Below are 18,089 nucleotides of genomic sequence, written 5' to 3' on the forward strand. Positions count from 1 at the left end.
GGTAGCCACCAAACCACCCAAAATGACTTTGGGCTGGTCTCAACCTCAACCCATCCTATCCCACAGGGTTGTTGTGGGGAAATTTATGGAAGGAGATCTGAAGCAAATTACAGGTAGTCCTCAACTTACAACAGCTTGTTTAGTGACCATTTGAACTTACAATGGCACTTAAGTGATTTATGGCTGTTTTTCACGTATGACCGTTGCAGCATTCCATGGACATGTGATCAAAATTCAGATGCTTGACGGGACTCATATTTATGACTCATATTTATGACGGTTGCAGTGACCCGGCGGCTCATGTGATCCCCTTTTGCAACCTTCTGACAAGCAAAGTCAATGGGGAAGCCAGAGTCACTTAACAACCACGTGACTAAGGTAACAATGATTCGCTTAACAACTCTGGCAAGAAAGGTCACAAAACAGGGCAAAACTCGCTTAATAAATGTTTCACTTCACAACAGAAATTTCGGCCTGTAGGAAAAGGATCGAGTGGGAAGGGAGAGCGAGCCAGAAGACCCTGAGCAACTCCAAGTCGGCCTAGTGGGCCCCGAGCGGCGGTGGTGGGAAGACGCGGGGAGGAGGAGGAGGAGGGAGGAAGACCGCGCAGGCCGCCTGGACCAGCGCAGGAAAGGCGGGAGGCGGGCGAGGGCAGCTGGAAGCTCCGCCGTCACGCCGCGCCGCGCCGCCCGAGGCCGAAGTGGAGCCGCCTGTCGACTGAGGGGATCCTGAGATGCCGCCGCCTTCGCTGCTTTAGAGGTCCGCGAAAGAACCACGAGGCCGCCGCCGCCGCCTCTCTCTGCATTCCGGGCGAGGCGGGACCGAGAGCCGGCGCTTCCCCCTCCCGGCCCGCGGCGGCCATGGCCCGCGGCGGTGAAGAGGAGGGCCGCCCGCCCGAACAGGCCGCCTCTCCTACGGAGGCCTCCCAAGGCGGCGGTTCTGGGCGCCGGCCGCCCCCGGCGCTTCCTCCTGCTCGGCTGCCACGGCTGGGCCTGGGCCTGGCCTTCCTGGCGGCGCTGCTGGCCGCCAAATACTACCGGGACGCGGAGGCCGCCCGGCGGCAGGTAATGAGGAGCTGGGGTGGGGGTGGTCGGGCCTTGGGGGAGGGGGCAGCTGTGGGGTCTCGGGACGTTGAAGGGGACCGAGACTGATAATAGTAATAATCCCATAATCATGATTATGTTGAAGAGAGAGGGAATGAATATCATATTGAATAAAGTCATAATTAAATATTAAGTCATGATAAAGAACTGCAACCCCAAGGAGTGCAAGGAGCCTGCAGTCTACCAGGGCTTCTACACAAGATATTCCTAAGGCCTTTTTTGAGGTCATTGGGGTTTATTCTGGAGACAGTGGAGAGTAAAGATGGGGTCCTTCCCATGGTGCTTTTGATTCTCGGTTTAGAAGGGGGTTCAGAAGGGGCTTGGTCACATTCTGACATTAACCTGGCTTGAGTAACTAACGTTTTGGATGTGCAAAATGCAATCCTGAACCATCGTGAAATGGCAAAAGGGCCTCAGCCTCACACACACAACCTCCTTGTAAGGTTAAAAACTGTCAGACATAATGTGCATCTGCTAGTTGTTTACCTGATGGTTGTGCATCTTGTATGGATTAACTAGGCGTATGTGCATCTGTGTCCTGTTGGAGTGGAGAACATCTGTTTTATTTATGTATTTACATTGTCTCTCTCTCTCTCTCTCTCTCACACACACACACACACACACACACACACACACAAACAAACACACACGCACATACAAGGCAGTGAACATACCTCATACTCCTTCCTCCTATTTTCCCCTCAACTACAACTCTGTGGTGGATTAGGTTGAACCAGAGAGAATGAACCAGTCATTCACTTTGGTCCATCCATCCATCCATCCATCCAGGTTTCATGCCTAAAGTGGGACTAGAACTCTGTGGTTGTTTGAACTGGACACCCAGCGATGGCGCATACCAAACTCCTAAGGAGTTTGAAAGGTATTTTTCCCAACTAAAGAACTGTATAAAAATTGGGAAACAGCTTGTATTGTTTGGGGGAAATAAGCCCCATAAAATTCAGAAGTGTTTTTATTAGAAATAATTGTACATGTGATGTGAATGTTGATGTTTGGAAGAGTGTTTGTTCTTGGAGTGCTGGAAGTTTTTAAAGGCTCTTTCATCTTTTACTAGGGTAATAAAAGCTGAGCTGCCCAGGGTTATATTCATAAGACAGGCAGCCACACTCAGCAGCATTAATAGAATTGTTTTCACTGGGTAACTGTTGTTCCGGGTGCCATAAAACTGAAGGGGAGGGCATTTGAGGACAGACAAAATAATGCACTTCTAAATACATGTAACTGATTGGATTCTTTGCAGCCTTCAATTACTTTAAAGGAGGTTTAAAGAGGCATGCATAAGCGCACCAATCGTGCCTACCATCCCTGTCCTATTGTTTCTTTTTATTTTTCTTATAAGTATCTCATGTATTCAAAACTATGTTTATTCTTATACCTGTATCTTGTAAGCGATTGACAAATCAAATAAATACTAAAAAAAAATTAAATACTAAATAGGTTCTTAAAGGGAGGGTCAGAGGATAACCTTTCAGCACCCCCCACTAAACTAATTCCTAAATACAGGTATTCCTCAATTTACGACCACTTTTGGAACTGGTACTTCCAGTGCTAAGCGTGGCAATGGCTAAGTTAGTCATGCACAATTTTATGGCAGTTTTTGCCATCTTCATTCAAAGAATCCATATGGTTAAGAAAATCATGTGGTCTTTCAGCAAATCTAGCCTCCCTTGATGACTTGCTTGTCAGAAACCAGCTGGGAAAGTCATAAATGGGAATCACGTGTCCCCAGGATGTCACAACCATTGTAAATGCATGCCGGTTGTTGCCAAGTGCCTGGATTTTGATCATGTGACTGCAAGGAAGCTGCAACAGCCATAAGTGCCAGGACCAGTTGCATGTCACTTTTTTCAATGCCGCTTTAACTTTGAATAGTTGCTAAGCAAATGATTGTAAGTCGAGGATTACCTTTAGATACAGACAGATGCAGATAGTTTCGACTGTATAGAAATAAATCTTTTTTATATTGTTTTGTTTTCCTTAAGTCTACTTATTGTGCCTGCAGATTCCAGGTTTTGAGGCTTGCCATTTTGCAGTTAGTGCGAATACCCTGGGGGAAAGAAACATATTTGGGAAATCAACATCCTGACTTGCAGAACATTATTATACTTGTAGGCATTTTAATGGCATTGCTCAGCCAAACGGATAACTGGTTGTACCTCACTGCATTTCAAACAGCCTTGGGCTAGTGCCACTAAAATAATGTCCTGGCCTTAAATGCTTAGTGATGTCACCGTTTTTTTAGCTCATGAGCTTTCATGTCTTCTGAGTTTTAGCTTGGGATCCATTCCCGACCCATTTCTACTTTTGAATCAGCCCTGCAAGGCACTTAAGTGTCTTCCTGTCCATAATTGACAACAACAGCAGCTTTTCAGGCCGCATTAGCATCCTTTTAGGCTGGCAGATAGCAGATGGAAAATAAATGCTCTTCAGAGCTGTGGGAACTTTAATGGGATGGCAAACAGCAGAGAAGCCTGCAGAGGGAAGAGGAAACCACATTGCTCTGGGGAGATGGGGCGGGGGGTGTCTGCCTGCACTCCGTAACAGATGACAGAGTAAATTTTAAAGTCACCTCTTCCAACCTTACTTGAGATTGCTTGCTCATAGACCAGTGTTTTTCTAACCTTGGCAACTTTAAGACTTATGGGCTTCAACTCCCCGATTTCCAAAGGAGAATTCTGGGAATTGAAGTCCACATGTTTTAAAGGGACGTGTCTTAAACAGATGAGGAACATGTGCCCTTTTAGGTACTGTTGGACTCCAACACCCATTACCCTCCACTGAAGTCCAAAAAACAGTAGAGTTCCTTACTTCTAATCTTAACGACTTACTTGTGTTTCCCATACTCTCTTATATCTCCAAAACACTGCCTGAATTATGCAATTTTTTTGCCAACCTGGCAGTAATGAGCTGAGATAGAAGGAATGTGAGCTGTGGACTCAACCCATCAGGAGAATTTGCCTTAAGTGACTCATAGAAATTAATGGGAACTAGTGAGATAATGTAACTATATTTTTTTTTATAACAGCTGCTACATCTCAGCCATGAGATGGAATAGGTTTGGAGCCAAACATCTCCCCAAATGATTGCAAAACCTCTATATAGGAAGCTGCTATATAGCTTCCTAAATAGAGGTTTTGCAGTCATTTGGGGAGACCAATTATGGGGTGGTTAGTGGTTAGAGTAAGGGTAGTCCTCGACTTACAACCACCACTGAGGCCAATATTTATGTTAAGTAAAACATTTGTTAAATGAATCTTGTCCCATTTTATGACCTTTCTTGCCATGGTTGTTAAGTGAATTACTGCAGATGATAAGTTGATAATATGGTTGTCCCCATTGATTTTACTTCTCAAAAGGTTGCAGATCTTGGGTAACAGCAATGGTCATAAGTATGAACCAGTTGCCAAGCATCTGAATTTTGATCACATTGTCATGGGGAGGCTGCAAAGGTCGTAAGTGTGAAAAATGGTCACACTTTCTTCAGTACCACTATAACTTTGAACAGTCACTAAATGAACTGTTGTGAATTGAGGACTGCCTGTACAAGGTTTGCATATCGACAGTTGTAGGTTTGATTTCAGCCATACCAAAACAGGCTTTTTTGGTAATTTTTTCACTCTAGGTCTCCATTCCCTCAAAATAAATCTATCGGAAGGCATTGTAATGGAGATATCTGTAGGTAATCAATCCTCAACTTACAATCGTTCGTTTAGTGACCATCCAAAGTTATAACGGCACTGGGTAAAAAGTGCCTTATCTCGTTTAGACTAGTCCCCACACTTACGAACATCACAGCATCCCCACAGTCATGTGATCAAAACTTGGATGTTTGGCAGCTGGCGTGTTGCAGCATCCCAGGGTCAGGATCCATTTGTGACTTTCCTAGCCACCTTCTGACAGTCAGAATTCCAGAGGTGGTGTTCAGCAGGTTCTGAACAGTTCTGGAGAACTGGTAGCGGACTTTCTGAATAGTTCGGAGAACCGGCCAATACCCCCTCTGATTGGCCCCGCCCCCATCTATTCTCTACCTCCATAGTCCCAGCTGATTGGCTGGCTCTTCTTTTGTTCCCCTGTACAGGAGAACGGAGCTGGAAAGCAGGTTAGTGGGGTGGGGAGGGAACGAGGATTTTGCAGTAACCTGCCCCTGCCACGCCCACCAAGCCACACCCACAGAACCGGTAGTAAAAAAGTTTGAATCCCACCACTGCAGAATTTGCATAAGAGCCGCTGATTCATTTAACTGCTGGGATTTACTTAACAATGGTGGCAAAAAAGTTGTAAAGCTGAGTGCAACTCACTTAACAACACACTGCTTAGCATCAGAAATAATGGTCTCGGTTATGGTCATAAGACAAGGACTATTCGCCTTCTCTCTCTCTCTCTCTCTCTCTCTCTTTTCTGAGATCTTTTTTTTCTAAGTAGCAGCTGCAGAAAAAGAACAGCTAGACAAGTCCCAGAGATCTGTCTGATCATTGGTTCAAGGGCTGTGACGATAGGCCAAGGGCTTTATGAAATTATATTGAAGCCACCATACTGCAGAAAAAACAGTGAGCCATGAGTTGCAACTTGTTATAATGCATATTCCTCCTCTCTAGTATGATAACCAGTTTATTCTTACTTTGTGTCAAAACAATTCACCCAGAACTAAAGTGACAGTGGGATTAAAAAAAAAGGGAGAATGCGTTGTATCATATCACACAGAATGATAATAGATGTTTGTATAATTTCAGCAGTCTATTTGCAGTTAATTGCAGAGATGAAAAAAAAATCAAATTGTCTCTATTCATTTGTAAAACAAATAACTTTTAGGATGGAAAATCTTCTCAAAATAGATTTTGAAGGAAAATGTGAGAGTCCCCACTATCCTGTCAGAACTGAAGAAGCTTCTTGGATGAGAAGTGAAATGTCTTCAAAAGAAAAAATAAGAAAGTCCACTTGCTTCCTGAAAAAAAGCACATTTGGGAACATGTGATATGTTCTCTCTCTCTCTTCCCTCCTTCCCTCCCTCCCTCTCTCTCCCTCCGCCCCGAATATATATCTGTGCATCTATAAAATATGTATATTAAACCCAGACACTGTATACACACACTTGTATACACACATATATTTATTTTATGGGTGTTTGCATGCCAAAAATGATGCTGCCAAAAACCAGTGTTTTATTGCTGAATTTTGGCAGTCTGATGTTGCATAGTATACAGAAATGCAGAAATGGTTGAGGATGGAATCTTTGTGACTCATGGACTGTAAATTGTCTACTAGTACAACTTTATCGAAGGGACAATGCAGGTAGTCCTCAACTTATGACCACAATTGAGCCCAAAATTTATGTTAAGTGAAAAATGTGTTAAGTGGATTTGTCCCATGTTGTGACTTTTCTTGCCACATTTGTTAAGTGAATCATTTCAATTGTTAAATTAGTAACATGCTTGTTAAAAATTAATCTGGCTTGCCCGTTGACTCTGCTTGTCAAGAAGGTCGCAAAATTACTCCTGAACACTGCAACCATCATAAATATGAGTCAGCTGTCAAGCATCTGAATGTAAATCACAGGACCATGGGAATGCTGCAATGTTGATAAATGTGAAAAATGGTCATAAGTCACTTTTTTCAGTGCTGTTGTAACTTGGAATGGTCACTAAATGAACTGTTGTAAGTCCAGGATTACCTACATTGGGATGAATTAACTGAATTTTGTTAAATTTTTGCAGTTAATTTTTTAAATTGTTTACTGCTCTTCCATTCTTGCACCTGAGGCTTCAGTTGTATTCCATTGCTGGACAGGGATAATCACTTTTCAAGCAGGTTCTATTAAAATTAGACAGCTTCAGAGCTCTTGCTGCTACTGCACTTGCAGGAAGAGCATTGCTTGAATTTAGAAATACCTTCTGCCATATTTGAGAACCCTGTACATATAATTATTCTGACCATGTACTTGATTGATTATATAATCCCTGCTACTGGAGCATGATAAGTATCCCTGGTTCACTAACCATAATTGCAAATCTTTGAGCTATCTGAAAGACTCAAATTCCTTGTGAAAAGCAAACCTTTTGACAAAACAGTGGCTGGTGAAGTTAGTGTCTTGTTCGCTTTTCAGTTCGATTCTAAATGCAGTTATGACACAAAGTTCTCTTCAGTTAAGTGCATTGGTGAGGCAAATTTGATAACAACCCTATCTTTTTATGCCTACTATTCTACCAAATAGTAGGGAGGTAATTATCTTTTGATTTCATCCTGTAAAGTTGGCTTACCTTCTATAGCGCATCAGCCTATTTCTAATTTGCCTTTGCTGAGACTAAAACAGGTGCCATGCAATCACGAATCTCCACTTTGGAGAATATGTTCTGAAAAGTTAGTATCAGAAGGCTTTGCCTTAGAAGAGTGAAAATGAAAGAGGAAATTGGTTCTTTCTTCACTTCACCTTTTCCTAACATAATTCTCTCCTGTGATGTTAGTCTTGCTGGGTGAAGATTTTTGTTTTCTGCACCAGAAAGGAAAAGAATCCGTCTGTGAGGGAGATGAGCGGATTCTAAATTTGATAAATAAATAAAACAATAAAAGCAAGATGATGCATGCATTTTTCACAAGCATAGCTAATACCTGCCTCTAATTGGTGTTCCTTGGGTGTGTCAGACCAACAAACATAGTCTAACAAAACTGGAGGGTTCTTGGTATTGTAGAAGAAGGCTGGCTTACAAATAAGGATATTTAAAAATTAATTAAAAGAACAGTATCAAATTTAGCTGTGCTGCATCAATGCCATTTTCTTGACAGGATTATAGAAGTGGTTTGAAATTTCTTTCTCAGTCTAGCTTACAACTGCAGTTATGAAGAAGCATATAGGTAATTCTTGATTCATGACTGGTCCCTTAGTGGTGATTTGAAGTTCTGATGGACTTACCTGAGCACAGTTTTTATGACCCAGTTCTGAAGGTTTGACAGTGACTCACCTTGTTGTCATGTGACTGGACTTTGGTGCTCAGCAACCAGGCTGCTATTATTATGTCCCATCATGTGACCATGATTTATGATGGTTTTGCCAGAAACCAGCATTTACTTTTGGTTTTCATCAAAATCCATATCAAAACATGGATTTGCTTAATGACCACAGCATTTACTCCACCACCACCATAAAAAAGAAAATAAAATCATGAGCTTTTATGGGCAACCACACAGTGCCTGATACCTAACCAAGCTATAATAGCTACAATAGTCATGACTTATAACCATGATGGGCAGGCTCCATTATGGTCAGAGTTTGAGGACTACCTATACTTACTTTCAGCATATCTGACTCCTTCCATCAAAATTAAATCCTTTCCCTCATGGAGTTTCGTCAACATTACAATACCGAATTGGAAAAAAAACATTTTCCAGCTGTTCTGCATTATACCTGTTTTGATGAAATGATCTATCTGCTCATTTCATTTGTCTGAAGGAGGAGCTTCTTAAGCTTCTTACCTGCCCAGGTGCATATCATGTAACTAGCTTGGGTGATGAGACAGATGGTTAATTTGAATTTCTTTATTTCATGAATGTATGATTTAAAGAATCCCTTTCCTTCCACTTAGGAAACAGCCCTGAAATCTCTGGGAAATGAGGGACTTTTCCTCTTCTCTTCCCTGGATACTAACAATGATTTGTTCATCAGCCCTGAGGAATTCAAACCAATTGCAGAGAAACTGACTGGTAAGTGTTTTAAGAATTTGAGAGCAGAAATGATGAGTAAATATCGGTGCTGCACAAAAACATTCCTACCATTTTTTTCCTCATGGCTTAAATGTGTGGCTTGTACTTCTTTAGTTATGATGTGGCTAAGCAGTGTGTGAATATGTGGAAATGACTTGTTTGTAAAATGATCTATATTTTATATAACTTCCCTAATTTCCTGTATAGTACTTCCTTTAATTCACAAGAAGTGACTCCAGGATGGACTTTCTCCCACTGATTTTGTTTTGTTCAGTGTTATTGTCACTAGCAAGGAAAGATCCTACCCTTAAAAAAAATTAGATTTGTGAGAACATGGCGTCCATGAGGGGACTGTTGCAATAATGTACACAAAACTTTCCACACTGAACCAATATGTTTTTTGCTACCTCTTTTTTTTTTCTTTTCCTTTCATTTCTTGGCAAATAGCCATATCAAAACGAGAAGATTTTGTTTTGTTCTGCCCTGATTACAAGCTTTGGAATGAAGAGTTCTCGGGTGTGTAGATGCTGCTTATCGGTTTTTAGGTGGTGTAAGCCGCCTAATGCAAAAGACTGATGGCCACTTGAAACCAGCTTTAACAGCTATACGATAACAACTCTCTTTTCGTCTGCAACAGCCCTACCATAAAGTAGCTGCTGCAGTTGGATTAAATATCAGGAGCTGTGTGGTGGCCCATAAAAAGTTCGTGATTTTTTTCAAGGATTGACGATTTTGACTTGAATTTCGGATGTATGAATTGCCTGCCCTTTGAGGGGAAGGTGTCCCTTGTAAATCCATCATGCATAGATGCCAGTCCTACAATATATGTATGTACATTGTGTGTGTGTGTGTGTGTGTCAGAGAGAGAGAGAGAGAGATGTGCCCACAGCTTTTGCCTCAGCTCAGTTTGATTTTCGAAGGGCAAGGGCGATGCGTTCTCTGGTTTTCTTGAAAGGCTTGTGTGTCAGATGCTGTTCTCATCAAGGACAATTTTTTTTTGTAAAGTTGCTGTTCCCATTGTTGTACGAGCTGGTTTTGGCTACAGCTTAAAAGGGATCCAGCACAGCTGAAGGCAAGAGGGCTCTGCTGTCAGGTGACCGAAGAGCTGACCACGGGGAGGTGTCAATGGGCTACTTTGAACTCAGAAATCTCCTTGCATGCAGCATCCTAATGTCAAGATTTCTATCTACTGGTTACTTAGGGTTGTCTTGATGATATATTTGCTTGGGAAATGGATCCGGTTGCCTTTTCCAGGGAGTCCTCAACTTAAGTCCCTAATTGAGACCAGAATTTCAGTTGCTAAACAAAGCAGTTGTTAAGTGAGTTGAATTTAATTTTATGACCTATTTGCCACAATTAAGTGAATCATTGCAATCGTTAAGTGAATCATGTAATTGTTAAGGCTTCCCATCGATTTTTTCTTGCGGGGTGGGGTGGGGTGAACCAGCAGGTGAGGTCACAAATTGATCACATGACCCTGGGAAGCTAAACCCATCATAAATGAATGCCATTTGCCAAGTGCTTAAATTTTGATCACGTGGCCATGGGGAAGCTGTGATGGTTGTAAGTGTGAGTCACTTGTTCAGTGCAGTTGTAACTTCAAACTGTCGCTACATGAATGGTTGTAAGTCGAGGAGTACCGGTACAGGAAGGAAAGATTAATTTGGCCAATGCTTGTCCTTTGCATATCTATAAGGAGATCAAACTACCCGGGAAGCTAAAAAGGTTCTGTCAACTTTTCTGCTATTTTCTTCATAGAAATTTTTCTATCGCCAGGACAAAAGAGACTTGAAGACCGGAGTTGAATTCAGCCCTTTATTAGTAACCAGTAACTTCAACTAAAGTCGAGCCGCGGCAGCCCTTTTTATAGCGGCTGCTTGTGGCTCGCAACCAATGGCATTTATTTAAACTTCCCGCCGCTTAGGCGGCCAATCCGAAACTGTCGTTATTAACCAATCGTTATATTGCATTAACTAACCAATAGGAATGTAGTCTTGGAAGTCTCTATTTGAATACACTACAGAAATCTAGTACTGTTGAACTACGCCAAGGAGAAACGCCTCGGTGACAATACCCTAGAATAGTGGTCACCAGCTTCTTTTAGAGTCAAAATCTTACCAGTTCTCCCTGGTCATGGAATAGCCGCCTCCTCATTTTGGCTGGATTCACACACAATGCACAGTGGTGACTTGTTTTAGTAATAACTTGCTGAACAAAGTATAGTGGCTTGTTTCACATATGTTGTATGCTATACCTCAGGTGTGCCCTACCTGAGACCTTCTCCTTCCTCCAAATGTTTGGGTGTGGCCTCGAGAAGTTTCTATAGAGATTCCCCAAAAGTGCTGATTTACTGGTATTTCATTAATTGATTTCATTTTAATTTTACATTCAGACAATTTAATTGTGGGGCTAATTTTTGTGCCTGCATAACCTTCTTTGCATGTTTTGGGGAGGAAGGGTTGCCAGTGAACCACTCCAGGACCATGTACAGGTCTCTGTCCAAAAAAGCTTGTGCAGCCCTGCAGTAAACCTGATTCCTTCCACCACAACTGTGGCATTAAGCCAAACCCAGACAAATTTCCTTATGGTTTCTGAATCTGGTCTGTATTGTATTTCTTCCCAACCCAAAGTATTTGGCAGCAGGCTGTATCCCCTCTCATCCCCAAATTATTACCATCTTCCAGTTTGATGCATAGTAAAGTGGAAGGAACTCACTTCGCAGGAATCTCAGAAGAGGCAGGAGGAAATCCACAGGCCTTTTGCTTAAGCCTATTTATGGGAACAATAATAAATTTGCAATCCCACTTAAGCCCCCATGTCAATTATTGATGGTCTGTTACTGCCACCTGGTGCATGAAGGTAGAATTGTTGAGCTCTGGCTCTCTGGCTCACACTGAGCACATGTGACAGACGTGACAGGGTCTGGAGACACCGTGGAGAACGTTCTGCTGTCTGCAACATCCTCCAGCATGACCGGTTTGGCAGTGGGTCAGTAATGGTGTGGGGTGGCATTTCTTTAGGGGGCTGCACAGCCCTTCATGTGCTCGCCAGAGGTAGCCTGACTGCCATTAGGTACTGAGATGAGATCCTCAGACCCCTTGTGAGACCATATGCTGGTGTGGTTGGCCCTGGGTTCCTCCTAATGCACAACAATGCTAGACCTCATGTGGCTGGAGTGTGTCAGCAGTTCCTGCAAGACGAAGGCATTGATGCTATGGACTGGCCCGCCCGTTCCCCAGACCTGAATCCAATTGAGCACATCTGGGACATCATGTCTCGCTCCATCCCCCAATGCCACATTGCACCACAGACTGTCCAGGAGTTGGGGGATGCTTAGTCCAGGTGTGGGAGGAAATCCCTCAGGAGACCATCCACCACCTCATCAGGAGCTTGCCCAGGCATTGTAGGGAGGTCATACAGGCACGTGGAGGTCACACACATTTTGACTTGTTTTAAGGACATTACATCAAAGTTGGATCAGCCTGTAGTGTTTTTTTTCCACTTTAATTTTGAGTGTAACTCCAAATCCAGACCTCCATGGGTTGCTAAATTTGATTTCCATTGATAATTTTTGTGTGATTTTGTTGTCAGCACATTGAACTATATAATGAACAAAGTATTTAATAAGAATATTTCATTCATTCAGATCTAGGATGTCTTATTTTTCTGTTCCCTTTATTTTTTTGAGCAGTGTATTTTTCATGCATCCCCTCAGATGCTATCTAAATGATTTTTATATAAATTTCTGCCACTCTAATTTGGACAATAACTGCTATTGTGGATTCTCTGTCACAGTGTCTATCAATCAGTTACACTGTAGTGTAGCAGTGAGCTCTATTGTACATGAAACATTTATTTCACTAAAGAAGATAACAGCTCAGTAGGAGAGAATGAATGAGAATAAATCTCAAATCCCAAATCTTTTAGGACTGCAGTATTTTTGGATTACGTTTTAGGGATGAAATTGCTGAAAACCTATATGACATGATGATGGCAAAACGTCAGGTATGGTAAAATTATGGTATGATTTTGTTTGGTGGCATTCAATTCCTAAAAAGGAATTATTTTTCTAAATGTTACTTAACTATTTAGATCAGCCTGTAAAAAACACCACTGGGTTTGTAAAGGATATATCTTATAGTGAAACATAACATCAATGTTATCTTGTTTCCTACTGAGACATTTTTTCCTCTCTGCATCGCCTGTTTCATGCCAGCTTTTTCTGATAGAAATTCTTGTGTCCTCAATTCCATTTTTATTTTATTTTTTGCATATTAAAATGAGTTTTTGCCCCATTCAGGCATAGTTCCTGTGTCTGGCACGGAGGAGGAAGAGGTGATGGATCCGAATGGGGAGACACTCTCTATCCTTGCAAAATTCCAGCCACTGTTGATGGAAACCATGACAAAGAGCAAAGATGGCTTCCTTGGCGTGAGTAGCACATGTCTGAAAATATTGCAGCTACAGACATACGTGGGGGAGACAGTTTGTCAGAGCATTTGCAGCGTGACTACTATTATGAGACAACCAGGAACAAAACACAGCACACAGAGACTTAACAGTGGTTTATATACAAGATATATACAGTAATATATGTGGTAGGCAAATACCTGACAAGCAATCAGTCTTCTTAACTCTACACTGAGAACTCTGCAATGGATTCCAGAAACAAGGACAGAGAATATGCCCTCTAATGGCTACTTTATATAAATATCTCTTAAAGGGGTAAAACTCCTGTGGACCCCACTCCTAGTCTTAAAGAGGCAATACCAATGCTGATTCATCTTCGTTGCATCAGCCTTACATTGCATCAGCTTTACAACTGGTCAGTTCGTAAATCTCAATACCTTAACATAGTTTCAGTCAGCAATTCTGTGAATCCAGTCCTTCAAACTATTGGTCTTTATTCTGGTCATAGATCAACATAAAGGGGTCCAGGGTAGTTATCAAAAAAGCACAAACAACTAAAAGATATATAACAGGTATAAAAAGATGAAAAACTTAAAACATGCAGATCATATAAAATATGAGTAAATTTAAAACTAAGAATGTATAAGCAACATAGAGATAACCCACGATTTGTGGCCGTTCATTTAATGACTGTTCAGTGTTACGAGGGTGCTGAAAAAAGTAACTTACAACCAGTTCTTGCATTTAAAAAAATCATAGGATCAGAATTTGAATTCTGATGATTCAAATTCTGTGAATCACAGAATCACATTCCCTTGAATCACAGGATCAGAATTTGGGCACTGGAGCGACTGGCATGCATTTATTGCAGTGTCCCAGAGTCATGTGATTGCCACTTGCAACTTTCCCGGCTGGCTTCTAGCAAGCAAAGTTGTTTAACTTAACAACTGCAATGATTTGTTTAACAACCATGGAAAAAAGGATCCTAAAATCAGGCAAAACTCACTCAACAACCACCTTGGTTAGCAATGGAAATTCTGGTCCCAATTGTGTTTGTAAGTTGAGGAGGACTTGGCAATCTCTTAAAACTAGGTTTGCTTATTAATAGGCCTTCTTTTTTCTTTAGATTTCCCATGTGGCCTTTACTGGGCTCCGCAATTGGACAGCTCCTGCTTCACCCCTCAGTGTGATGTTTGCTAGACAATTCAAGGCCTTTCTTCCCCCAAAGAATAAGTTGGAACTTGGTGATCCATGGTGGATCATTCCCAGTGAATTAAACATATTTACCGGATATCTTCCCAATAATCGTTTCTCCCCTCCAGCTCCCAAGGGCAAGGAGGTAAGCACTGTGCTTCCTAATGAGGAAGAAAAAATAATTTTTGCAATTGTTGAGTGGAACTATCTTGAATTTGATTCAGTGGTCAGGTTGTTGGTTCTTATTAAAAGGGTAATTCTACACCTTTAATTTTGTTTATTGGGAGGTGGAGTTAAATGCCTTTGATTCCTGAACTCTATGTATAGAACAATGTTGAAATTTCTCAGTCTTAGAAACTTCAATTCGTTTGGATTTCAGCTCTCTAGAATTCTGCAACTAGCATGCTGGGGAATAGAAAATAGAGGGGGAAAAGCCTTCTGGCTGGGGAATTCAGGGGTTTTGAAGTCCACAGGTCTTAAAATCACAGAGATTGAAAAACACTGGAGTATAAGATGATTCATTAAATCCAGTCCCTGCAAAACTGACTTGAGAAGAGGACTTTGGAAAGGGGGGGAAGGGGGAGAGAAAGCAATGATATTTTAGTGCAGTACTTTCTGAATCACAGAGAGAAATACTGCAGATCGATTGAGCACAAAGTAGAAATGCAGTGCAAATGGGCAGATCAATTTCCAGTCCTTGGCAGCTGCCCATTGGAATATTGGATAATGTGTATTAAAGACCAAAACAGCTGTGATTACTATAACAAATATTCAGTAATGACAAGAGCTATAAATTATTGAAAGGAGCAGAGAAACGGGAGGGAAAGCGAAGAAGTAAGATGCCTATTGTTGGGCTGTATTTCAGAAGGACATTTTTCTCTGGTGAGGAGAGGCAGATGGGGTATGTTTCCTGTCAGAGAGAGACAATGTGAGGGGAGATTTAATAGCTCTTTTCAAGAACCTGACAGGCAACTTAGACCAAGGATTTCAAGATAATTATTTCAGAATGCAGACAGTAGAGGTGCTTTCTAGTCCTGAGATTCTGTAATTCTTGGCTTATCGTTTCAGGGTCTATCATTCCTTTTCAGGTCATACCTCCTTATATATTTTCCTTTAGGTCATCATTCACAAGCTCTTGAGTATGTTCCACCCACGGCCATTTGTGAAAACTCGTTTTGCTCCTCAGGGAGCAGTGGCCTGCATTCAAGCTGTAGCAGAGTTCTACTACAAAATAGCCTTCAGGTAAAGTAAAGGTAAAAGGTAAAGGTATCCCCTGGCTAGTCATGTCCAATTAGAGAGGATGTTGCTCATCTCCATTTCTTAACCGAGGGAGCCAGCATTCCAAAGACTTCTGTGGTCATGCAGCCAGTATGACCATACACCAAAGTGCACAGAACTTGGTTACCTTCCCACCAAAGTGGTACCTATTTATCTACTTGCATTTGCCTGCTTTCGAGGTGCTAGGTAAGCAGGAGCTGGGGCAAGGAACGGGAGTGCTGCACTCAGGTCTGGAACTTGTGCTGTCAGCTTTCCAGCTGATAAGCTGAGCTTCTTCAACGGCTTAGCCATCCATCCCACCCACACTTCAGATATAGTTCCCCCAAGAGAAGAAAGGTCACGTTCAGAGTGGGGCATGGGAGGAATAGTCCAAGTATGTATGGGTAGATCTGAGCTGGAAGCATGTTGGATGCAACCATGAAATGGGACCATTTCATCCTGTTGCTTAGAACTATCTGAAGGAAAGACACTGAGGGATGGACATTAGGTATGTGACTCTGTGGCCTTGAGTCATGAACTGGCCCCTTTCCAAAGTTATGGCAATCTGAATTGTTGGCCATCTATGTTCTCTAGAATGCTTTTCCTGTCAAACTGAGAACTGACGATCTTGCTGGACTTTTAAAAAGCCTTAAATTGTTTTTCATTGTAGGTAGATACAAGTTTTTAAAGTTTGTGATCTGTTTGGTGTTTATGTTCTATTTAAATTGCTAAGGGGCTTAAGTATTGAAGGCTCTAAAATGTAATTATAAATAAAGATGGGGGTTAACTTTGAATTCAAAGTTAAATTTAGCTTTCTTTGTCCCCGAACAGATTGAATTGTTGGGATGTGATATTCCTCCCTCAGTGCCATTTAAAGACCATGTATTTAAAAGCCTTCTGTTGCTGGGTTGTCAGATTGAGAACAATCGTCCTTGCTCACTGGTTCCTCAACAGGAGAACAGTTGTTCCAAACTCCACAGTCCTGCACTAACTTTGCTTGTTGGAATCATGTGTTACTTATTGGTGCAGACAAGCAGTTCCCATGTGATGGGCAGGATGTGTTTCATGTGCCGGTGAAATTGATCACCTGAGGATTACCTTCTCAGCTGAGCATCTAGCCAGCCTGCTTTGCATGTAAATAGGCTCTGATTCATTCCTTGGCATCTCCAAAAGGCCTGTCAAAAATTCCAGCCAGTTCTCAGGAGAAGGCCAGTCATTGTACTGCTTAAAAAGTACTGAGCAACCATTTAGTTTCCCACTTCCATCATTCAGTCATTGAGATCAGGGGTCTCCAACCTTGGCAACTTTAAGACTTGTGGACTTCAACTCCCAGAATTCCTCAGCCAGCAAAGCATTGCCAAGGTTGAAGATCCCCGATTTAGATCTACTATACCTAAGCAAGAAGAGCTTGAAATGTATGTGTGTCATTTTTTGCAATTGTGGGTATGTGACTGGTTTTGTCACACATTCCTCAGGAAGTTCTGTGATCTTCTATAACTCCTGGATCTGAATGGATTTGCACTTATAAATCTTTTCCTACGGTAGATCAAGCTAAGTGACCGATGAGAAATTGACAGTGCAGTTTATTAACTCAGAATATGCCTAACAAGAGAGCTGATGTTTCATCAATGAGAATATAGAATTCTGCTTAATAGTTAATATGCTGTTAAAAACAGAAAGAAAACTCAGAGTTACAATTACGTGCTTTATATAGAACTGTTTTCATTCAATTTTGGGTCCCCACAGATCCTAGCAACTCCATTTAAAATAATTAAAATAATCAAACACAATCATTTTTAAATACTGCAGAGTACGAGCTTAAAAAAAAACACCTTCTGATAGCCAAAGACGACTTTTATGTTTTGAAGGCAAGAAGCGCCATCAGTATTGTATGTATGAGAGGCAGAATATTCCACCCTGTCAATTATTCAGTATTAATGGCAGTGCTGGGAATTTACCATAGAGGTAAACTGGAAGCTTCTGCAGCTGTCTAAGCCAATATAGATAGATGTCTCAGTAAATGAATCATGTGAAGAAGTTCCACTGTTTAGCTACTTTATTCTTGCTCATTTACAATAACCCAAAATTCTTATGGCTTACTATGATGTGTGAATCCCGTCATCTTTATTTGGTGCGGAAGAGGGAGGATAAATTTTGTGAAAATGAAGTGCTTGGCTTCATTAGGACACAGTGGCTGATTGCTCTTTTTGATTTCAGAATCCATGCAGAATTCCAACTGAATGAGCCTCCAGATTTCCCATTCTGGTTTTCTCCTGCCCAATTCACGGGCTACATTGTCTTCTCAAAGGATTCTTCCCATGTTCGAGAGTTCAAGCTATTTGTCCCTAATAACAGGTAGGTTTTTCCAGTTTCCAGTATCAATGATCAAGAAACAGCATGAAGCTAGCGTCAAAT

The 18,089-nt window shown here is 41.6% G+C and overlaps 1 protein-coding gene across 1 annotated transcript in view; it reads left to right on the forward strand.

The window, feature by feature from the left end:
- Positions 1-612: 612 nt before the first annotated feature.
- Positions 613-18,089, forward strand: part of SELENON (selenoprotein N) — a 28,999-nt gene continuing 11,522 nt past the window's right edge. The window contains exons 1-6 of the mRNA XM_026702586.2: positions 613-1,064; positions 8,696-8,813; positions 13,114-13,244; positions 14,350-14,562; positions 15,535-15,659; positions 17,892-18,029. Of these exons, the coding sequence (XP_026558371.1) occupies positions 861-1,064; positions 8,696-8,813; positions 13,114-13,244; positions 14,350-14,562; positions 15,535-15,659; positions 17,892-18,029 (929 nt within the window). The 5' untranslated portion in view covers positions 613-860. The remainder of the gene's footprint in view (positions 1,065-8,695; positions 8,814-13,113; positions 13,245-14,349; positions 14,563-15,534; positions 15,660-17,891; positions 18,030-18,089) is intronic.

This window comes from Pseudonaja textilis, chromosome 10, assembly GCF_049901715.1.
Source record: "Pseudonaja textilis isolate UNSWEBS1 chromosome 10, rPseTex1.2, whole genome shotgun sequence".
Lineage (NCBI taxonomy): Eukaryota > Metazoa > Chordata > Lepidosauria > Squamata > Elapidae > Pseudonaja > Pseudonaja textilis.